At 38.1% G+C, this 24,629-nt stretch overlaps 1 protein-coding gene across 6 annotated transcripts in view; it reads right to left on the bottom strand.

The window, feature by feature from the left end:
- DROSHA (drosha ribonuclease III) overlaps positions 1-24,629 on the bottom strand; it is a 128,554-nt gene that overhangs the window by 66,247 nt on the left and 37,678 nt on the right. For 3 of the 6 annotated variants that reach the window (XM_027092682.1, XM_027092684.1, XM_027092686.1), the window contains 7 exons: positions 21,867-21,938; positions 20,191-20,272; positions 19,159-19,233; positions 6,871-7,040; positions 4,259-4,312; positions 2,465-2,589; positions 759-858 (listed from right to left, as the gene is read on the bottom strand). In XM_027092682.1, the coding sequence (XP_026948483.1) occupies positions 759-858; positions 2,465-2,589; positions 4,259-4,312; positions 6,871-7,040; positions 19,159-19,233; positions 20,191-20,272; positions 21,867-21,938 (678 nt within the window). The remainder of the gene's footprint in view (positions 1-758; positions 859-2,464; positions 2,590-4,258; positions 4,313-6,870; positions 7,041-19,158; positions 19,234-20,190; positions 20,273-21,866; positions 21,939-24,629) is intronic. The other 3 variants (XM_027092685.1, XM_027092687.1, XM_027092683.1) reach the window with 2 other exon arrangements.

Raw genomic sequence — 24,629 nt, 5'->3', positions numbered from 1 at the left:
TCGATCCCCGGTTGGCGAACTAGATCCCGCATACATGCCTCAACTAAGAGTCTGCATGCCTCAGCTAACAAGTCTGCATGCAACAACTAAGAGTCTGCATGCTGCAACTAAAGATCCTGCATGCCACAGTGAGGATCCCGTGTGCTGCAACGAAGACCTGGCGCAGCCAAAATAAATAAATAAATATTTTTAAAAAACCCCCACCTTGCTCTTACACTATGGCAACAGAATAAAACCTTACTAAGACAAAATTTATGTTGATACTGAATCCATTTATTCTTAAAATTAAAACTAAAACACAAATGATCCTAGAGTTCAGATAATACTACCCATTAGTAAAGAAATATGGAATTTGGGATATAAAACCTTAGAAAATCAGTTCACCTTACCAAACTAACAGACATATGGAAGCCAATCTTTTACAACTTTAAGACCACGAAATTTGAATAAGTGGTACTATGTGCAGCCTAATTAATGATAAAAGGCTGATCCAGCACGTTTTAAACTTTAACTCCTTAGAAGCTATATTTATTCTCAACTTTCTTTAAAAAACTGGCCTTTTTAGGGGGAGAAAATGGTCCCTTAGCTACTAAAAGATGAAAAAAATCAATCAGCATACTAATGTGAGGACGGGAATAAAGTGTGATTTTTTTAAAGTTTCTTTAAACCAATTGTTTTAAAGATTGTTGTAAAAACAATCTCAAGTAAACCTGAAATGCATCACCATTAGTCACAGGAGAACAGGGTCCGATACCGACCTCCCTCTGTGCCAGCTTCTGCTTGTCAGTTTGTTTGACTTTAGGGCTATTTGCTAGGAGGTGGCGAAGTTTTACATAACTCTTCCACAGTTTCTGGTACCTAAGGAAAAGGACAGACAGACACCTCAGACAAAAAGAAGGCAAATCTGAAGTGCAATAAAGCCAGGTGTTCTAACAGGCCTGCTCAATCATAAATGCATTCTTGTGAATATCCTTAATGGCAGCAGACCTTCATTCTAAGGAAGGATGTGATCTGGGGGCGCTGAGGGGCAGGATGACCAAGAGGCAGCTGCAACCTACTTATTGACTGCTGCCTACATGGGTTGAAAATGAGGTGTCACTATACGGATGAATCTCTCTGGAAAAAATTCCTAGGGAGACACAGAAACATGTATGGTTTCTCATTGTTACCTCTTTAAAAGTAACACGTTTTATTTAAATATGTGTTTTCTGATGTTTGTTGAAAGACCTCTTACTTAATAAAGATACTGTCCGTGTCCAAAATGCCTTCACTGAAAGTGAAAGTTGGAGAGTATTAGAAAAGAGAACCCCTTTTGGGACAATACCCAAGCTACATAGCTACATACATCCATTTTTCCACTGGGAAGGGAAAAAAGACAAATGGTGTATATCAATTTGTATATGCCATGACAAAAATAAGCATATTTGTAGCCAAATATGTTATAACCTGGATCACAGTTAAAGCATCCTGGAAATGAAGAGAATATGAAGTCTTTTATCAGTTTACACTCCTGCCATCTGAGAGTCCACGAGAGGCTAATCACATTCTACTAACACTTTTCTGAAAAGAAAGGACTTTCCTAAGATTTTCTGTCATACTGAAACTGCTCCTTCCTTGGCCTTAGCTGGGTGTCTCCTTTCTGATAACATTTTTTTAGAGAATGGAGGAAAGAAAGAAGTACTTACACAGTGCCTGGTTCACTGCTTCATACTTTTATCCAAAGGGGGGAAAAAAGAACAAAACTCTTTAGCCTCTTCTAATATATCAGCCAGAATTGGATTTATGAATTGAAAATCTCCCATGCCCTTTTCTCCCATTATGAATCCTTTAAAAAAATTAAATCAGGAGATGGTTTGTTTGTTTAACAAGGTAGAGAATCCAAACACTCCTGAAGAATATAATGGTACTATTTCCATTCCCACACATCTTCATCTTCTCCCAGCAAAACACTAACATGCCAGTTGGAAAGTAACATCAATTCTAAGAGTCAGAAGTCATGGCTTCTCCTTCCAATACAACCCTTGACTTTGCATGGGATGTTGGGCTCTTACTAAGATGTACCCAAAAAACAGAACTCTGCGTAAATGTGGCAGTGCTAAGAACCAACATGGCGCTACTTTCCTCTAGAAGGCACTGAAAAAAATAAAAAAGAATCATAACAGTAAGTACTATAATGATGGATAAAGGAAAAGTTCCTTAAAGGTTAAAAACATACAGGACTCATATGACCAAGACTGCCAAGGATAATCTATTGAACAGTAATTTCCTAAAGTCAAACATGTAGAGAAAATAATTCTTCAGGAGCTACCAAAACCTGCTTCATTTGGTAACCTAAATTTGGAAACATGGCTCATTTCAGGTCTTAATTTTTAAAAAGAAAAAATCCACTAAAGGGGATTCCTCGGTAATTCAGCTGTTAGTAGAAGGTGAAATTGGCTAAGACAAACACTGAAAAATATCTTACTGTGGGTCTCCAGCATAACTCAACTGTGCAGGGCGTATCCCAAAGTGGACAATAATAGGAAAAGTAATCACATCGGGGTTGAACTGTTCACGATCCAGTTGATCGATGCGGACAGAGCTTGGTTTCTAGAGAGAAAAATCAAAGCCATTTATTCCCTTAAGAATTCTTTAAGTATTGTCTTTAATCTAAGTAGGGAAGAAAGTAATCGGATTTTCCCCTAGGAAAGCCTCATCCCCAAAGGGAAAATGTCATTTAAAAACCCTTTAATCATAGCAGCTAAACTATATAAAAACTATAATGTCATCCCTATAAATGAGTTTGTGCCATTTGGCATAATGAACAATGATTTTGTCCTTGTTTGCCATCCACATAGAAACCTTTAAAAATTAAACTTTTGAAAGGACACTTAGGCAGATGTAACTTTTCCTTAACCTCTCCAAAGACACAGAGGAAGTATTCCACATGACCAGAAAGAGATATGCTGACTTATTCTGCTTTAATTTCACATTTCAAATGAATAGCTTATTTCTACGCAGAAGGCACAGACAGATGCCTCTATATAATTTTCCCCCATTAGTTCTCTGTGTACCTTGTGTATTCCTTTAACTCTATACCTTTAAATTAAAAGGTATGGTGGTACAAAGACCAAATAGTTAAGCTTCTCTTATTATGTCCATGGAGGCCATTCTTAAATTTTAATAGAGAGTTTCATAAGTCTATTTTTTTCCCCCAAGTCTAATAAAAAAAGAAGTGAACAGCTGGTTCCTTCTTAAGTTACTTAAGTATGAGGATCCATTTGTAAAATATCTTTCATCTTGAAAGCTTAAGTTTGTGAAAAGATGGTAAAATCACAGAGAGTGTGCTTTAGCAACCTTCTTGCTTATACTCAATGCTCAGGGCAGTCCCTAATTAGAAACTAAATTCTTACTAAGAGATTGTGGCGTCTTTGGCTCAGTTGCTTTAGAGCCAAGGCTATGCAGTTGATCCCCATGGAGGCCAATAAGCTTCATTCTGTTGAACAGCTATGCCCAACAACTATGACTTGTTTGTCCAGGACACAGGGGTTTCAATGTTAAAACTGGAAAAGCCCCCAGCAACTGGGACAAGCTGGTTACCCTACCCACAACCGTAGTCCTAGTCAGCCATCTGACAGATACAAGTTGGTGACAAAGTAAAAAGATTTGCATAAATTCATCTAGATTAGTGAAAAAACAACTTAGACTTCAGTTTTTAAAGAATATTTCAATGTCATTTAACAGTCAAAATTTTACTAGCATCTTGAAAAGTTGACCTCTGCTCTCAAAATTAATAATTGGAGAAGATTTTGGTCACAGAAAACCTAAGATAAAATTATTTAAATGCCCATCAACAGTAGCAACATGTTATTTGGGTCTAAGAATTGTTTCCAGTATTTTATGCATCAAAGCAGCAGAATTCATTTTTAAAAGAGGGACTGCCCCACAGAAAAACGCTAGTGAAGTATTCATGTTTTCATTATTTTAAATACCATGCTATGGTATCAACAGAGGAAATAGTCATTTAAAACATCTATAGTATCTCTAATTTATAGGGGGAGGGGATGAAATAAGTTCTAGACTTTGGCCACACACTACAGTATCTATCACACCATTTTTGTAGAAGAATAAAAAACATTCTCGCCAATGACCAAAGTATTCCCCAGCAGAGGCAAAGTTCCTAGGGAAGGAGATTAATTCTTCTAAGTTCTGCAGCAATAAAGTACTTAATGTGACCATAATGGTTTGGAAATTTTAATAAATTCCCCAATATCCTTACCACTGGGCAATCTTCCAAAGCAAGTACTGCAGAGGATGAAATGTGGTGCCAGGTCTATTCTCAAAAGGATATAATGAAAGGATATTTTATTATACTGAGTTTTCATAATATTTTTCTCCTTTACACTAAGACTAAATACTAAAAGAAGAAAAAAAAATTAACTTCAACATGTCCCTAAGCTTGGCACCCAAACATAGCTTTCTTAATTTATTTCCAATTACTTTCCAACATAAACCTTTCACCCTGACTAACCTGTGGTCTCCTTATTATCTTTAAAACTGGCCATATACCATCTCAAGTATGTACATTCAATTGTGCCAATAATTTATACAATTTCTTGATTCCTTAAATACTACAGTAGAATGTTTATGAAGAATTCCTTGGCAGCCCGGCCCAGTGACTCACCAAAAACTACAAGCTTTCCTGACCGGCTTTTTCAGATTGGTCCATTGATTCAATAATTCATCACAAACTCCTTTCATATGGATATGCTGTGAGTTTGCAGCTGGACAAGCAACATATATAATGTATATACTTCACTAGCACCTGGCTCACGTAGTAGTCCCTCAACAACTGAGTTGAATGATGACGATGGTGATGGAGTAAATATCCTCTACGCCATTGTCTCAAAAACAAGCAAGGAGTGAACCAGAAGCAACTGGGGATTATTTTTTTAAACTTCAGATCTTTGAACCCCATTACGTGGAGCATATGGGGTGGGGTGCATCAGGGCATTCTTATATTTTCAAAAGCTCTCCAACTGATCCTAGGATCTTAGGGAATTTTAACCAGGCTGTGGAAGAAAGCCCCAGGATGAAAGTGTTTCCACAGTAAATCATGGGATTCTTCAAGCAGACCTACCAAGGTGAAAAGGCATGTCTCCCACCACCATCACACCCACCCATCCTCTGACCCAACTATAAAACTGACAGAAGAAATGTAAATTTGTGCAACTGTTTAAAGAAAAATTAAGTCCAGAGTCACACTTGCATAGTACTATGACTTGTATACTTCTTTTAAAGTTACTTTAATAATTATTTGTGTGGCTAAACAATATAACAGTAAAAATTGTATAAATTTTTTAGTTTTAAACAAGTTTAATGTTTAAATACGTTTTTATTAAACTTTCACTTTCTAGATTTGTTTAAAATAATCAGTATTAGTTGGAATATTTGATTTGAAAATAGCAACATTTTGCTTGTGCAGATGTTACTGTCATGCTACAACAAATTGATCCAGAGTTTTTATTTTTATGAATCAAGGCTATTAAGCAATTTGGCAGCCTTTTAAAAACAACAGCTTTGTTTAAATAGACTACTCTGTTTCTTTACATAGAAGTATTTTAATTCTCCACTTTTGGAAAATTGTATCCTGATAAGATGCCAATATATAACTATTTTATGAAATAACATTTTAGACAAAACAATTTTTTAATAAATATATAGAACAGCATATTCTTTATAAGAGAAAACTACTTATCTATTAATTCTCTGCTTTGATTTTTATATTTTTACCTCAAAATAAACATTAGAAGCAAATTTTAAAGCCAAAAATTTACAAAACAAAATGGGAAATATTTGTAACAATTATGGCAAAGAATCAATAAAAAAGGACAAATACCACAAAAGAAAGTTAGACAAAGGATACCGATAAGCCATTATCAGAATTTAAAGGTCAATAAACATTTAAAATATCAATTTTTGCTAGAAACCAAAATAAACAGAAAACTGAACTAAATAGTATCAATTTTTTTCCTACCAAATTGACAAAGTTTTTTGTTAAACTAGTATAACCGTATGAAGGAATGGGCAATCTCATATACTCCTTGTCAGAGTGCAAATTCTACAACCCTCTGGAAGGCAATTTATACCATGTACCAAAAGCCTTCAAAATGTGCCTACCTTAAGGAATTAAATGGACACATTCAAAGATAAATACATACATATGTATACATGTTTACACACATATATACAAATTCAACACAGCATTATTTGTTATAGCAAAAATCTGGAAGCAACCTAGGTGCCCAATAACAGGGGGTTAATTAAATAACTTAGGGGCTTTTTTTTTATTACACGCCTAAAGAGATTTAAGACTAAGGAAAAGAAACGACTTTGTGGTGGTTGTTCCTGGAGGAGGATAAGAAGGAAAAGGTCTGAATGTTAATATTTAATAGTATGATGCCAATTTTGTTTCAAAACAATATGAAATATGTCTATTCTAAATAAACTAGAAAAGTGAATAGTATCATCTCTGGAGAATGGAATTATGGGTAATTTTTATCTTCATTGGGCCGTTTTTCTATTTTCCTAATTTTCTATAGTGAAGACATATTACTTTCATACTCAGCAAAAAATTAGATCTGAACATATCTAAACACTTCAAAATTCTCCATAATAATCAGAATAAATTTACTAAGCAGATGAAATTACTACTAAATATGCCTACATTATATTTTTCTTATTTACTAAATATTTAAAGGAAAAAATTACTCAAAGAACAAGAAGCAATGAGTACGTAAATCTTTAAAAATGTTCTGTTATCGTTTTTGCAAAACACTCAAACCTGAAACGAAGGTGATTCAGTCTCTGACTGTCAACACCAGCACATACCGTCCCAGGGTTGGTGACAATCATGCCTTTGCATTCTTCCGCATATTTCTGCCACTCAAGTTCTTCCCACTGAAGCATATTGGCAATCTCCTCTTCGGGAACCAGGGCTTTGCTACACCGTAATAAGTAAAGGAGGATCTGGTGCATGGACAGTACTTCCTTTCCTCCGTCTTAGGGGACGGTGGAGAGAGAGGGAAAAATAAGGCTACTCAATTAACAGCCAGTCATCCACCCAATAAGGAAAAATGAGACAATGAGAAGAGAGCATTTTTAAAAAGGTAGTACAGAATTTACATCATTAAACCTTTGTTTAACCAAGTGCTAAATAACAGGAAAGCCATTTGTTTCACTGATGAACGGTGCTCATAAACTACCTTATTTACTAAAATGGCAACAATGGCATTATAAATGATAAAAGGCCCATACGTAAGGTAGGAATATAAAAAAGGTGCCTACCTAAATAAATTTAAAACCACCTAATGTAAAGAACCACAGTTTATAATATACAGAACCGTGTTATGTTTTAGGTATTTTATCACTCTTTACAGGGTAACAGATGAAAGCTCTTTGACAGTGATGTTACTGATTTAAGGAAATTCTAAGCTTTTATGAGATATTTATGGATGTTTTCAGTAAGCTATCGTTGCATTATGGTCTAATTTTTTGGTGCTAATGTGCTGCACCTGCCATGAGGAATAGAGCTAAAGAGCTTGTATTAATATCATGAAATCATTGTGGAGTTAGTACATGGAAAAAATACCAAGTACTCTGAGACTTACAGAAGCATATATTACCAAGTACAGAGGATAAAAACAACAAAGAACATAATGAAAGCACCTTGGAAAAAATCAATTAATCTGGTACTTGATGAATCAAAGACATTGATCTAATGTGAGCATTAATTTCAGATTCACAGGCTTCTGCCTTCTCTTTGGGCTTAGGTTCTTGACCAGCATGTACAACCACCTTTTCTCTGCCTAGTCCCACCCAAAGGAAGGACAAGAGCCCTGAAGGTGTAGAGAACAATAACTACCCTTCCCAGGTCATGAGACATGCTAGGAACAGTGGTATAGGACCAAACACTTCATGGAGAAACAAGAGGACCAAGATGGTGGAGATGGGTAGGAATAAATGAGGGGGTCCTATTTGTGCTAGATAGAAGAGTTCATGGCAGCCAAGGAATCTGGGATACTAGTAAATGGAAGAAGATAAAAGATTTTAATTCAAGTTGCTATGGGCTAAGAACTGAAGCCTACACAAAATTTCTTTTTGATCTGTGTCTTTCTATCTCAGATGCTGCTCTGGAATTAGATGGCATTGCTGCTACAGGGCCACTATATATGTAGGAATGCATTCATTCATTAATCTAAATATGCATTCATTCATTCAATAATTACCAAGCACCTATCATGTAGCAGGCCTAGGAAACACAGCTGTGTTAAATAGCCAAAACCCCTTATGGACTTTCCTGGTGATGCAGTGGTTGAGAATCTGCCTGCTAATGCAGGGGACACGGGTTCGAGCCCTGGTCTGGGAGGATCCCACATACTGCGGAGCAACTAGGCCCGTGAGCCACAACTACTGAGCCTGCACGTCTGGAGCCTGTGCTCTGCAACAAGAGAGGCCGCGATAGTGAGAGGCCCGCGCACCACGATGAAGAGTGGCCCCCGCTTGCCACAACTAGAGAAAGCCCTCGCACAGAAACGAAGACCCAACACAGCAAAAATAAATTAATTAATTAATAAACTCCTACCCCAACATCTTCTGAAAAAAAAAAAAACCCTTATATTCCAGTGGAGGGAAAGATACAATAAAAAACAACTACATAATAATAGATCAGAGATGACTGCTATGAATAAGGGTCAAACTGGGCAACTACACATAAAAGGGTGGTCAGGAAAGGTGTCTTTGAAGAGGTGTCACGTGAGCAAAGACCTGAAAGAAGCAGAGGAGCCCCATGAGGCTATCTGGGAGCGGGGTGTCTTGGGTAGAAAACATAGCAAAAGCCCTAAGGTGGAGTGGGATTGATGTGTTCCAGGAACTGCCAAGAGGCCAGCGTGGATGGAGTGAGGAGGAGGAGAGCGTGAGGGAGGCAGCAGGGAAGTCAGATCTTGCCAAGCTTTACAGAGCACAGGAAGCGCTCTGGACTTGACTCTCAGACGGGAGCATGTTTTTCACCATCATGTGCCAGGCACTATGAGTGGTCCCATGTAGCAATTGGAAAACAAACAAACAAAAACACAAGCTCTAGGCCTTCAAGAAGCAAGTTGACTAATGATGACTAATCACAACTGTTCCTAGAGGAATCTTTGCAGATAACATTCTGAAAACAGAGCTCTCTTAAAGACACAGAGTCTCTTAAAAAAAAATAACTGTCTAAGAAGTAACTAAAGTACAAAATACAATCAACCCACAGGAGGACATGTTCTACCTACCCTTCATATTATTGTTCACAGCAGTAAAAATTTTTTATGCCTCATTACAAAACATCAGCCTTAAACCCAGGAGTCACCTTTGATTAACAAACTTCCATGGTTAAGGGCATATTTCTCAGTCTGTCTCAATAGAAATTTTAATCCGCCTGCACGTGACATGTCTTTCTCAATCAATGATGTTCCCCTCTTTGCTATGGAGCCCAGCATAGTCATAATGCCTACCTGTCCGTCTGAGCCCATGGTAATCTCTGCTTCTAGGGGGGCCTGAAGTGACCAGGTAGACAAGAGAGCTCTTAAAGTCAGAGTAAGTTGACTTACACTTGCACGTGTCCACATACAGGGCAGCAGGGATAAAGAAAACCTAGAGAGCCCCGAGAAGAACTGCCACACTAACGAGATTCTAGGCACCAAGGAAAGAGTAAAATAGTCTTTAGATTGTAATCATTATATTCGTTAAGGTTACTAAAGAGCACTGTAAGCCTGTAAGGATACATTAGAAGTCTAGGATACTATAAGCAGCAGAGGGTTGTTTTGTTGCGAGGATTAGAAAAAAACATTCAGATTTTATTTGGGGAGGCTGGTGCCTGGTGGAAGGAGAAAAGATATGCAAGTCCAGGTATACACACTGGCACCAGAATCTCCCCACAAGCAGTTACAAGTGGCTGACTTCAGGGCACTTCAAATAAAAGTGAAAAGGAGTAGGGGCGTTGAATTTAAAGTGAAAAGAATAAAAAACTCAAAGAGCTAGTGGGAGGGGGTAACACTTAAACCTACAAACCAAGGGCACTGCCCAATTTAGGAGAAGAATACCTGTGAAAGAAGGAAAGCCACTGAATGCTTATGAGAACGCGTCTACCTAGATTAGGTGCAAAGCTGCTGATGTGGGAGGAGAGTTTTATAGCAGCACGGAACTAGAAATAATTTTTTAAAAAACATACACACATCAGGTGCAAAATTGGTAATGCTGAAGGGGAAATTGTAAATCCATGTTGAAATCTGCTAAATATTTTAAATAGCAACTAAAATCTAAAAGGATAGATATTTACCAATGTGAAAAAGTAGAAACTCAGGACAGATAACCTGAGGTGAAATCCTTAAGGAAATATAAGGAAAAGTAGACGTGACTACAAAGTCCTGCAGAGCCCACGGGGCAAGGGCTGCATCCCTCACACCCAGTCAGGCAAAAAAAGACACTCCAGAAATATTTGTGGAATGACTTTCTGAAGCAGATAAATAATGTGGCCACTTGCTCGCAGACTGCCATGAATTTACTAATGTTAATGAATTGGCTCTTTTGGTTTGTCTGCTTTGCTACATGTTTATGTTGGGGATTTACGGAACTATGTCACTGAGGGCTAGGAAGTAATCTTTATCTCGTTGGCTGACATAAATAGGACATGATATAAATGAGAAATGAGAGTGGGTAAGCTAAGGTTAGCAGGAATTCTGCCAGCACTGGGACTGGAACCGTGACAATGGTTCATTATTCGGGAAAAACTGGAGTTTGTGTTTCGGGGAATGAATCTGGACAGTCATTAATGAACTGACAGACTTTATAAACTGTTTCTTAGAGACCCAATTCTCTCGGTTTATATTGCTTGATTATTTATATGGTTATTGGGGGGAGGGGCAATTTGCTAGGGAATTTGTGTTAAGAATACAGCTGGGGTACTTCCCTGGTGGCACAATGGGTAAGAGTCCACCTGCCAATGCAGGGGACACGGGTTCAAGCCCTGGTCCGGGGAAGATCCGACATGCCGCGGAGCAACTAAGCCCATGCGCCACAACTACTGAGCGTGCGCTCTGGAGCCCGTGAGCCACAACTACTGAGCCTACGCTCTAGAGCCCGTGCTCCACAACAAGAGGAGCCACCGCAGTGAGAAGCCCGCACACCACAACGAAGACCCAATGCAGCCAAAAAAAATAAAATAAAATTTAAAAGAATACAGCTGGTTAAACGAGTATTTCTCAAGGTTGTAACACTCAATTTTAAGAAATATAAAAATACCTTCCTCTTTTCTTACACTGAGAATAACTATATAGCTTCATTACCATGTCTCCTGTATATTCCTACTAAGACACCTTTGTATAATCTTAAGTTTTGAAAATTTGTATTAACAACACAGTATTTTCTAAACTTTCCAAATACAAAGTTATATTAAGATGCTATATCAATTGATGTTTTTTCCAAACTACACTTCCCTCCTGGGAATTTTGATATACTCTCCCACCCTCTGGCTCTCTGTCAGCCATACCTAAAGAATTACTTCTCCAAAAATCAATCTGCTAGATAACTGATTTGCAAAATTGATTCAGGATTCTCAAAGCTTTACTACAGCAATGATATAAACAATGAAAAGGCTTTCCCGTAAGTGCAGCCTTCCTGACTTGAATTATGCCCTGCCCCAGCCCTAACTACAGTCAGGATAAAACCTTCAAGTGGCTCTAGGAGAGCTCATATCAACTATTTGGCTACTAGAGGTAGAGGCAGGGATAGGAAAGAAACAAAAATTTGAGAAAACTCTTAAAATATCAATAAACTGGTTGTTCCGTGATTTGACTTCTGGTAAACTGGCCTGCACTGAATAATCCTTGGTTTAAACTATAAGCTTAACTTTGGATAAATTTGTATAAAGCAACTGAGACAGCTGTCTTCAAAGCAGGTCAACTGAGGAACTAGAGAAAAACTGGAATGACTGATAAACTTTCAGTTACATAGTATAATAAACTGATACAAACAAAAAGCAAATGAGAAGGAGAGGACCATGTAATGCTATATAAAAGCTGCTCATTCTACAGGAGTTCAAGCAAGACGCAAATAATAATAATCATGACTTTTTACCTATCAAGTGACTAGTAATATCCACTGCTGGCAGATGTATAGAAAAAGGGTACTGTTAAAAACGTTGGTTAGAACTACCAACTATGTCCTTTCTAGAGAAAACTTGGCCAACCCTTTCCAAATTTAAAATGTGCGTACTGTCTTAACAAATAATTTCACTTCTAGAACCCTACCTTGTAGAAACACTCACACAAATGCAAAAGGATAGATACACAAGACTATTCCTGAAGTATTTATATGTAATGGAGGAAAGATAGAGACCTCCAAAATACTCATGACTAGAGGAGCTGCCAAAAAAGTTAACGTCCATTCATACTATGGAATGCCATGCAGGTGTTAAAGACTGAGGCAATGTATTTATATAGAGGATGTCCGAAACAGTTGAGTAAAAGGTCAAGCTGTGTAACATATTTAGTGTTATCCCACTTAAAGAAAAAAGCATAATTCTCTCTGTACAGGTTAAAACAAATACAAATCAAACCATTTATAGCACCTATTCATTTTCACATGTCTAGAAGGGGGTGTTCACTTTTTTACTTCATACACTTTTGTATTGTTTGTGCGCACGCACACACACACACACACATACACACACACAGAGTCGACATAATTAAGGGCGAGGTAACACTTCAATTCTGTGAAGAAAGAATGGTCTTTTCAAAAAATGGTGCTGGGTCAACTGGCTGTCATACTGAAAATAATGAGTATTGACCCATATCTCATACCATTTGTAAAAACAAATTTGAGACAGATTATAGACCTAAATTTGTAGAAAATATAGAAGAGTATCTTGATGACCTTGGGGTAGGCAAAATTTTCACAAATAAGATACAAAAGACTCCAAGCAAAAAGGGTAAATATGTAAATTGCACTACATTAAAATAAAGAATTTCTGTTCACCAAAAATCACCATTAAGATGTTGAAAAAGCAATCACAGAGAAGGTACTGGCAATATATATGTCTGACAAAAGACTCACATAGAGTATATATAAAAAATACCTACAAGTAAATGAGAAAAAGGCAGATATAACCCAACAGAAAAATGAGCTAAAGACTTGAACAGGCACTTCAAAAGACAACATCCAAATGGTCAATATATGAAATGGTGCTCCATTTCATTAGTCATTAGGGAAATGAAAATTAAGACCATAATGTTATACCTCTGAATACTCATCAGAATGGCTACCTTGAAAAAGAAAGAAAAATGCCAAGTGTTGGTGCAAATGTGGAATAACTTGAACTCTCATACATATTGCAGGTGGGACGGTAAAATGGTACAATCACTTTGGAAAACTGTTTGGAAGTATCTACAAAGCTTAATATAAACACATCCAGAATTTCCACTCCTAGGTATATATCCACTATAGAAAAGCATAAATATATGCTCACCAAAAAGCACGTATAAGTGTTTGGTGAACACGTGTATGCTATCTAAAAGAGTCAAAAACTGAAAGCATGCAAATGTCCATTAATCACAGACAGGTTAAATACATTTTAATTTAGTCATACCATATAATACTATACAGCAAAGAGAATGAGCCAACTACAGTTAACTGTAACAATAGGTATTTCAAAAACATAATACAGGGCTTCCCTGGTGGCAGAGTGGTTGAAAGTCCGCCTGCTGATGCAGGGGACATGGGTTTGTGCCCCGGTCCGGGAAGATCTCACATGCCGCGGAGCGGCTGGGCCCGTGAGCCATGGCCGCTGAGCCTGCCCGTCTGGAGCCTGTGCTCCGCAACGGGAGAGGCCACAACAGTGAGAGGCCCACATACCGCAAAAAAAAAAAAAAAAAAAAAAAAAACGTGTTAAATATGTTTCCTTTCAGAATCAAGCTTCCATGTATTTCCTTATCGGTCTCAGATAGCAGGGTTTTTTTGTGTTTTTTTTGCGGGGGGGGGTACGCGGGCCTCTCACTGCTGTGGCCTCTCCCGTTGCGGAGCACAGCCTCCGGACGCGCAGGCTCAGTGGCCATGGCTCACGGGCCCAGCCGCTCCGCGGCATGTGGGATCTTCCCGGACCGGGGCACGAACCCGCGTCCCCTGCATCAGCAGGCGGACTCTCAACCACTGCGCCACTAGGGAAGCCCTCAGATAGCAGTTTTTAAAGAGTTTCTACTAAGAGCGACAAAATATAACAAACAACAAATGTTTGGAGATGATCTGAGAACTGATAATTCTAGTTGAAGTAAGGACAGCTTTTGAAATTCTGCTGTAACTATTGAGTAAACAATTGTAAGATCTATTTCATGTGGTAATGACATTAACTCTCTCCATAGTGTTAGTACTGGTAAAATATAACATAAAGGCTTTGTATAATAGAAGAAACCTAAAGTTTCTTGCAGTAAACTTGGATAAAGTAGCTATGGGTTAATGAACTTTAAATATTTAATGGCCTAAGTATAGAAAGGCAAAAAATATTTGGAAAATGACATCTTAGAAAAAATATTATAACTTGTAGTGACCCTAAGAAGTTTGCTCTCAAAATCCCATTGATACATTTTACTATTTAGGATATCAGCTATTTGATGTCTCCCTTAATTTCTACAAAATTCTGGTTACAATACATTGAATAGATAACATTTTTCCTGTTTTGGTAGATATAAATCTGAAAATAAATTTACATGGGAATGAAACTGAGCTAATGTTTTTCCTTTGTTTTTGGTAGGATTTACCTAACCAGTTTCATCAAGATTCTCATACTTTACATGAAGTTCTGAGATGAGTTTCAGTGAAGTTTTCTAAAACTGCAAATTACATGGCAGGTGTTTTAAATTTCAACCTTGCTTGCTATCTTTTGTTATTTTAGGAAGTATGTGCAGATTGGTCGATGTCCTCTAATATTTATAATCTCTGACAGTCTCAGTGGAGATAATAATCAAAGGTTACTGTTTCCCAAAGAAATTCAGGAAGAGAGTGTTATATCACATAGAATAGAAATAGAATGAAATTTCTGCTTAAAATTTTATATACATACTGTTTTTTTTTTGTTTTTTTTTTTTGCGGTACACGGGCCTCTCACTACTGTGGCCTCTCCCGTTGCGGAGCACAGGCTCCGGACACACAGGCTCAGCGGCCATGGCTCACAGGCCCAGCTGCTCCGCGGCATGTGGGATCCTCCCAGACCGGGGCACGAACCCATATCCCCTGCATCGGCAGGCGGACTCTCAACCACTGCGCCACCAGGGAAGCCCCCATACTGTATTTTTTAATTAATCACATAACCACTATCTTCCTTTATAAAACTTTGACAGTTTCAACCCTGTGGCACCAACAATTATGATGAAGTTTCTTAATCGAATAGTGACAGAAGCAGCTAATAAGGTAAGCCTTTTAAGAACTGATTAATTTGAATCTTACATTGTAATTATAGAAAGCCAACCTTAAGTAGTATTATATAAATTTGAGAAGTTAGAGACACAAACTATTTGTTTTTAAAATTAAAAAAAATTTAATTACACTCATAAAGCATGTCGTTTTAGAAAATGTAGGAAATACTGATTTTAAAAATCCTTAACCTTTTTCTACTTTTAAACTTAATTTTCTTTTTCACACTGAGGAAAATTTCCCTTTGCTTGGCTTAGTATTCTAAATTGTATCTGTTATCAAGAAACTGTTTTCTGGTATCTAGGTCCATTAGTCAGCAACATTCCAACTCTTTTGTCCTGTTGTCACTTTTTAAAGATTTAATATTTTTTTTATTTTGATAAAAAACATCATAAAATTTACCATCTTAACCATTTTTTTCAGCTTTACTGAGATATAACTGACATATAACATCATGTAAGTTTAAGGGGTATGACACATTGATTTGATAAACTTATGTAATGAAAAATGATTACCACCATAGTGTTATCTAACACTTCCATCATGTCATGTAATTACCATTTCTTTTTTGTGGTGAGAACATTTAAGATTTTTTTCTCTTAGCAACTTTCAAATATGTAATACAGTATTATTAGCTGTATTATGTATTTGAAATACCTTAACCATTTTTAACCATCCAGTTCAATAGTGTTAAGTATACTAACATTGTTCTGAAATAGTTGTTACTTTTTTGTTTTATTTGGTTGTGCCGGGTCTTAGTTGCGGCATGCATGTGGGATCTAGTTCCCTGACCAGGGATCGAACCCGGGCCCCTTGCATTGCGAGCACAGAGTCTTATCCACTGCGCCACCAGGGAAGTCCCTGAAATAGCTGTTACTTTAATTAATTAATTAATTAATTAATGCTGCATTGGGGCTTCATTGCTGCATGGGGGCTTTCTCTAATTGCGGCTAGCAGGGGCTACTCTTCGTTGCGGTGCATGGGCCTCTCATTGTGGTGGCCTCTCCCGTTGCAGAGCATGGGCTCCAGGCTCACGGGCTTCAGTAGTTGTGACACATGGGCTCAGTAGTTGTGGCTCGTGGGCTCTAGAGCACAGGCTCAGTAGTTGTGGCACATGGGCTTAGTTGCTCCGCAGCATGTGGGATCTTCCCAGACCAGGGATCGAACCCGTGTCCCCTGCATTGGCAGGCGGATTCTTAACCACTGCGCCACCAGGGAAGTCCCGGGTTTTTTTTAATAAGTATATTTTCAAAAGGAAGTCTAATGAAAAAGTAAATCCTGTTTAAAAATAAGTCAATAGGGCTTCCCTGGTGGCGCAGTGGTTGAGAGTCCGCCTGCAGATGCGGGGGACACGGGTTCGTGCCCCGGTCCGGGAAGATCCCACATGCCGCGGAGCGGCTGGGCGCGTGAGCCATGGCCGCTGAGCCTGTGCGTCCGGAGCCTGTGCTCCTCAACGGGAGAGGCCACAACAGTGAGAGGCCCGCGTACAGCAAAAAAAAAAAAAAAAATAATAAGTCAATAGACCTTTCCCTTCTTGACAACCTAAGTGTTATCCCTATACAGTTACAAGAAATATTTTGTGAGAGTTGAAATCCCACGAAGTAAATATCTGACATAAGATTCTTCTTTAAGATGATTTTTTAAATGTCCACTTTCAAAAAAAAAAATGTCCACTTTCTCTTAGAGATTTGTTTGGTCATAAAATGCCTACAGGCAGACAGATACAGAAAGGAAAGGCTTTTCAACAAACTAACACAATTTTCTAATAAGTTTACTGCTAAACCTCCATTATAAAATCATAGACGCATTCACTTGAAAAGAAGAAAAGGACCTCAGGACTTCCCTGGTGGTCCAGCGGTTAAGAATCCGCCTTCCAATGCAGGGAATGTGGGTTCAATTCCTGGTCGGGGAACTAAGATCCTACATGCCTCAGGGCAACTAAGCCCGTGCGCCACAACTACTGAGCCCTCACGTTCTACAGCCCATGTGCCACAACTAGAGAGAAGCCCGTGTGCCACAGCAAAGAGCCGGCAGGCTGAACTAAGACCCGATGCAGCCAAACAAATAAATAAAAATAAATAAATATTTAAAAAATACAAAGGACCTCTCAATGAAATAAAACCAGATGTCCAAAAGAGAAAATCTTTTGAATGCATTTTCCAAACAAAATGAACATTAAGAATACTAAAAATATGATTAACACCATGCTAAAATAAAAATAAGCCATTGTGACTGAGTGGACTGAGGAAAGGGTAGCATGGACAAAATCTGGAGGAAAAGCTAAACTAGAATGAAAAGACAAGAAACAAAAGCCACAAAGGACGAATCAGAGAGCCAGAAGGCAAGTAAGGAGAGTGCAGCAGGCAGACCAGAACAAGAGCCCAGGTACCACATTAGGGAGGAGACTCAACTGAAGCATGTCCACTGTTTTTGGTCTTCTGCAGACTGGCTCTGGCATCAGCAGCTGCAGCGGGGTGGGGACAAGGTAAGAGGCAGGTGGGGCACCAAAGGAAAGCCAGGCTGTGAACGGCCCAGAATCTGACAGGCTCAAGGGATGGTTCTGAGGCATGAGGGAGGCAAGGGTCCTGCCCCCAGGAGGACAAGGGGCACGAGGAGGAGAGCACAAGCATGAGGCTGAACTTCTGAAACTGCTGATATGTAAACGTGGGCAGAAAGCTTACATGCTGAAAAGCTCCCCAGCTGAAATTATAAACCACAGTTTTGTCGCAGCAGCCATTTTTTTTTCTCCCGTTATCACTGAGTGGCCCAAACATCAGAGAAGAAAAGGCAAATGGTTGAAATGACATTTCCATGCAAGGTGGTGGTTAGCACAAGGGGCTGAGGTCACTAGAGCTGAGACAGAAGTCAGAGGACAGGACTTAAGAAAGCAAGGAAAGATGGCTGCGCACAAGTAGAAAAAAGAAGAGTCAAGCAGAAGCAAAGGGAATAAGGGAACGAGAGGGTGGAAGTATAGATGGATATCACCAGAAAGTGAGATATGGGAATGAGATTCCAGGGATGAATTCATTTAGGATGGTGAAGACTTTACAAACAAAAAGGCGTCCAAACATTTCATTAAAAACCCAACCATTTTAAAAAACACTAAATACAATGCCATAGCTCACAGCTAGCCTCTTGACAAAAGTTTTAAAATAGTTAAAATATTGCTTTAAAAACATAAAAGTCATATATTTACTTATATATTTTTAATTTCATGAGACAATAAATTATTTTTTTACTGTCAAATGAATAAAAGTATATGTCAAAAAAGAGAAAAAAAAAACCTATAATATTAATCTTACTACAACTATTACTGCAGTAATTTTTAGCATAATTATAATCATATTGCTTATAAAATTCTATAATTGTTTTCTAATTAACTATATGCATTTTTTAAGCCACATGCATTTTTCCATATTAATTTTAATACTTGCATGATATTTTATCAAGTAGACTCTCAAAATTTATAAATCAATTTTCTCATTGCTCATCTAACTTGGGGCTACCGTAAATTATGCAGGGGTACAAATCAACATGTATAATTTTACATTTTCATGCCTGACCTGAGAAGTAGATATTAAGTGTCTGAGGTGGGAAAGTTGTCCCTGAAGACTGAAAGGAGAATGGCAGGCTTATTTTCAGATGCACTATCTCACCAGGTCACTGACAAGTCAAAAGATTTACCTGGAAGAAATCTTACAAAACGTGGCATGAAATGAAATCTTGGGCAGCAGGGAGGACTGTCTTCAAACAAAGGACCTAGAGCAAACAAGTGAAAAGGAAAGAAAAAATAAATAAAACCACCTTAGGAAACAAACATTGCAACTTAACTCCTGAGATTTATGATAAATACAAAAAAATACCACCAGAAGTAGGGATATAAGAAAACCGCCCCTTTCTCCTCAATAGCTAAATCAATCATGTGGTAACTGCCACAAACATTCCATGAAGACTGTAGGGAAGAGACCACTCAAAAAGGAGAATGAATGCCCCAAGGTTATATACGGTATATGGTATATATGGTAAAACTAGTTTTAGAAATTCAAAGATACAAAGATTTTTGTTATAAATGAACGATTGGATGATATAATATGCTTGTGTCTTCATTCCGTTCCATTTTAACCAATACAACTGGGGGAAAAAAAGAGAGAAATACTATTAAAAACTTGGTTTGAAGAGCCATTCATCAATATACTATTCTAAAAATAAATAAATGTCTGCTGGCATAGAGGCACTTCCAAAAGAGGGAACTATTATCCAAGAACCAAGTATCAAGTTTTGAACTGCTGTAGCTCACAGTGTATGTGTGTGTTTCGAAGGTTAACTAAAGTTCTGTTTTAATAAACTGTCATCTTGGAAGAAGTTTATTACAGTAAAGTTCAATAGATTTAAAATATTAACTAATGAGATTTCCCCAATGCAGATAAACCAAGGTAGTCACTCAACATAACTGATACCATCTTCTGAGGTACCAGTTAGGTAACAATTAATGGTAATCTTCCGTAATGGACACTGTCCCACTGTATTAAAATGAGACCATAACAACTTATTCATGTCAAATGATAACACGCACTTCTATGAATAATAAACTTTTCCCTGGGTATTTCAAAAGTACGAGGAATTTCAACTATGTCCCCCCACTTTTATAAGAGTTTTCACACATACCACAACGTTCTTCGACAAGCACTGCACTTTTCTTTAAATCCTATTATTTACCTTTAAGATTCCAGTCATACAATTCCAAAATATCTCTGAATAGGAATAATGAAAAGAGTTCAAGTCCTTTCACACAAAAATTCTGAAAAATAAACCAAAATCAAATCACTGTAGTACTGCAAACATGTATTAACAAGGTTCAGCTTGTTCTAGTCAAGTGTTTTCAAAAGTGTCTATTGCAACTGTACTAAAACAAGGTAATTTCCTAGTTTGGTCACCGTCCTATAATAGTTCATTGGCTTGAAACATTAATGAAGTAGGCAATAGTGTCATTAGGATTCCTAAGAAAATGTGAACTTGGCCCTTCTCAATGTACAAATAAAATGATGTGCAATTTAAAAATCAGAGTCTCCTTTACGTCATATTTTTCTAACCCAATTATAAAATATATCAGAATCTCCTAGGGACTTTCTGTTAATTCAAATCACACACTGGGCAGCCAGGTCTGATAGGTTTGTCCCCAGCACCTCCCCCGCTCCACCCCTGCTCACCTCCACCCCTCAAATACACCCACAATCACTATTATTACAAAGTTACCATAAACAAAGATCTCTGTGCCAAAAAAGTTCCAATTCTTAATGAAGGCAAATACAGGACTAAGACAAACTACAGAACCTTGTACCAAAATTTCTGCTGTAAACAAGCTTAACAGATGATATATTTGCAAGTGAGACTTGTCTCATAATTCTTCCTCCTACTTGTTTTGCTCGGGGTTCATAAATCACCCTGCGTGAGATCATGCCAGAAGTCATAAACTTTTACAATAGCAAATGAAGGCTTATGACCTTAAAAATCAAAAGGAAGCAAAAAAGCCCTTCCAAGCTGAAGAATGAAGGGGCGGCCCTTTCTCTTCAATTCTCTTTGAAAGACAGGTGGAATTAACAGGACTTGCCCAGAATGAAATAGGTGCAAACTAAGCATGCGTGTCATGCTCATCAATCCCCCTGGGTGCTCCGCTGCCCTCGACAGAGCTGCACCGTTAAATGAGGTTTGCAAGAGGAGCCAGGGGCTCAGGAAATCGACCCCGACTCCAACACAATGTTAAGTGCACAAGCTTGTTTGCTGTCTAGTTGTTATTTCTTAGTGTGATTTGTTGACAGCACTAAATTCAAGATCAGGCAATGAATCATTCTGAGATTCACATTTATCTTGCTTTGGAATTTTAAGCCTCTTGCATATATTTAGATAAATCTGCTGCTGAGCATACGTAGTAAAAAATATGTAAATATATGGGAAGAAAAATGTGTAAATATATGAGAAGGAAAATGAACCAAGCATTGATCTTGTCACTGGAGGTAATGAATAAGATTATTCCAACAGCTATCAGATTCAGTTTCACTTTTCTAATTTCCTCTCTGATAATGACCAGTAACCAAAAGCTGTCCCCTGTCCAAAACAAACTAGAAACAGATGTAAAGTTACTATCAGTAGCTGCAACAGGAGGAGAAATGGGTTCAAAAATAGGTCAATAAGTTGGAAAACGACCTGAATTTTAACCTCATTCCTAAAGCTACATCTGACTACATCTGACTGGTCCTTTCAACAGTGAACACAATACTTTAAGGGTATACTTATGGCAAAAAGCCAGACCTGGCCAAGTTCAATGCTTTAAAGACATGTGTGGAATAAACAAAAGAGCAAGCTGCATCAAGCTGTTAAATAATCTTTTCCCTTACCTCAGGCATCATCTCCTCAATGAAATGAATCGTGTAGTCTATGTTGAATCTAATTACTTTACACAGTGGAATCTGCAATAATAAGGAGGAAAAGTTCAGTTTCAAAATACCTTCCTGCGCTCACCCTGTACATGTGTTTGCTACCTAACCCAGAAGGCCATGAACCAAATGAGAAAGTTTCACCTTAATCTAAGCTGCTAACAATACTGCACATGAAACTTGACCACAACTGCTGAATTTTAATGACAAGAACCCAGCTGGCCCAGTCTCTACAGGAAACCTGCATAATGTTGGTGCTCAATTAACTGTATTAGCAGCAGCAACACAAACATGACAAGAACTCATTAAAACCAAATATATTGCCTCTAAAGAATTAATAAAACCATAATTAAATACTTCTTTTTCTCAGGTTTTAAAAATCTTTCAGGCTCTTCAGGCAGAGCAGGGATAGCAGGCTGACAATTCATCAGCTATAGATTCATAAGTCATCGTAGTAGACACAACTCATGCTGCCTCTCAGGCTCTGGAGCAAAAGCAATCATGGTAATAAAAATAATAATAGCTACCACTTATTCAGCTAGGCACTGTTCTACTGCTTCACATACTGTCACTCATGTAACCAGCCCTGTGAGACAGGTACAACTACTCTTCCCAGGGTACAGTGGAGGAAACGAAGGCAGAGTCGTCAGATATTTTGCCGAAGGAAGCAGGTAGCTGGTGACTTAGAAATTCTTGCTCTAGACCCCAGGTCTAAGCCACTTGGGTATCCACCTCTCATTTCCTGTTCTAATACTCAGGGTATGTGTGAAAATGAAGGAAAGCTCAGATGAAATAAATCCACATCTGTCTTGCTTTACCAATGTATCATGAGACACTAGCCTAGTGCCTAGATTTAATAGGTTTTCTTTAAGTATATTTTTGAATGAATGAAGGACTGAGAAAGGAAGGGTGTGAGGTTAATGCAGTGGCTTGGCTGACTAGCCGGGGAAAATAATAGACTCAGAAGCCCTAGAGATGTGTTAAGTGGGCTTTTCTGGCCCCTTGATCTGTCCATAAGACGAATTTATATAAAGGTAATCGTTTTTACAAACCACAGCAATCAGAAAGAAACAAATTTTAATTCCACCAGCAAAAGGAATGGTAAGAAAAGCAAATAGTCCTATAATGCCATCTACTGGAAATCTTTTTCTCAGAAATGAAGTTTAGCTCTTAGGTGCTTTCTTTTTTTTCTTTAGGATGGTGGCTAATTTGAGTGAAATTCATAATTAACGTTAATAAGAGATCCATTTTCAGCCTTCTCATGGTAATGAGTTCTAAACCAGATGAAGTGACATGCTAAGGCCACTATCATTTTTAAGTTCTTCTTTCTTCCTACAATCATTTAAAAATATTTGAGAGCTACAAATTTGTGCAATTATTCATATTTTTAAAATACTTTGCTAACAACTGTTAGATTCACAGTTACTCTAAAATATGTCACAGCCCTTACCTTTTAAAAAGGTAGGGATCTCGAATAGCCAAAGCAATCTTGAGAAAGAAAAACAGAGCTGGAGAAACCAGGCTCCCTGACTTCAGACTATACTAAAAAGCTACAATAATCAAGACAGTATGGTACTGGACAAAAACAGAAATATAGATCAACAGAACAGAACAGAAAGCCCAGAGATAAACCCACGCACATATGGTCAACTTATCTTTGACAAAGGAGGCAAGAATATACAATGGAGAGGGCTTCCCTGGTGGCGCAGTGGTTAAGAATCCGCCTGCCAATGCAGGGGACATGGGTTCGAGCCCTGGTTTGGGAAGATCCCACATGCTGTGGAGCAACAAAGCCCTGTGCCACAACTACTGAGCCTGCACTTTAGAGCCCTTGAGCCACAACTACTGAGTCCGTGTGCCATAACTACTGAAGCGCATATGCCCTAGAGCCCATGCTCCGCAACAAGAGGAGCCACCGCGATGAGAAGCCTGCATGCCACGATGAAGAGTGGTCCCCGCTCGCCGCATTTGCTGCAACTAGAGAAAGCCTGTGCACAGCAAAGAAGACCCAACGCAGCCAAAAATAAATAAATAAAATTTTAAAAATAAATAAATAAATCAATAAAAAATAAAAAAAACTTAAAAAATGGTACTGGTGAACCTAGTGGCAGGGCAGGAATACAGACACAGACGTAGAGAATGGACTTGAGGACACAGGGAGGGGGAGGGGAATATACAATGGAGAAAAGACAGCCTCTTCAATAAGTGGTGCTGGGAAGACTGGACAGCTTCATGTAAAAGAATGAAATTAGAACACTCCCTAACACCATATACAAAAATAAACTCAAAATGGATTAAAGACCTAAATGTAAGGCCAGACACTATCAAACTCTTAGAGGAAAACAAAGGCAGAACTCCTACGACATAAATCACAGCAAGCTCCTTTTTGACCCACCTCCTAGAGTAATGGAAATAAAAACAAAAATAAACAAATGGGACCTAATGAAACTTCCAAGCTTTTGCACAGCAAAGGAAACCATAAACAAGACCAAAAGACAACCCTCAGAATGGGAGAAAATATTTGCAAACGGAGCAACTGACAAAGGATTAATCTCCAAAATATACAAGCAGCTCATGCAGCTCAATATCAAAAAAAACAAATAACCCAATCCAAAAAGAGGCAGAAGACCTAAATAGACATTTCTCCAAAGAAGATATACAGATGGCCAACAAACACATGAAAAGATGCTCAACATCACTAATCATTAGAGAAATGCAAATCAA

Source organism: Aethalodelphis obliquidens, unplaced genomic scaffold (genome assembly GCF_003676395.1).
Source record: "Aethalodelphis obliquidens isolate GAN/ISIS:26980383/991018 unplaced genomic scaffold, ASM367639v1 scaffold80, whole genome shotgun sequence".
In the NCBI taxonomy this organism is placed as follows: Eukaryota; Metazoa; Chordata; class Mammalia; order Artiodactyla; family Delphinidae; genus Aethalodelphis; species Aethalodelphis obliquidens.
This window is presented reverse-complemented; position numbering and strand designations above follow the sequence as displayed.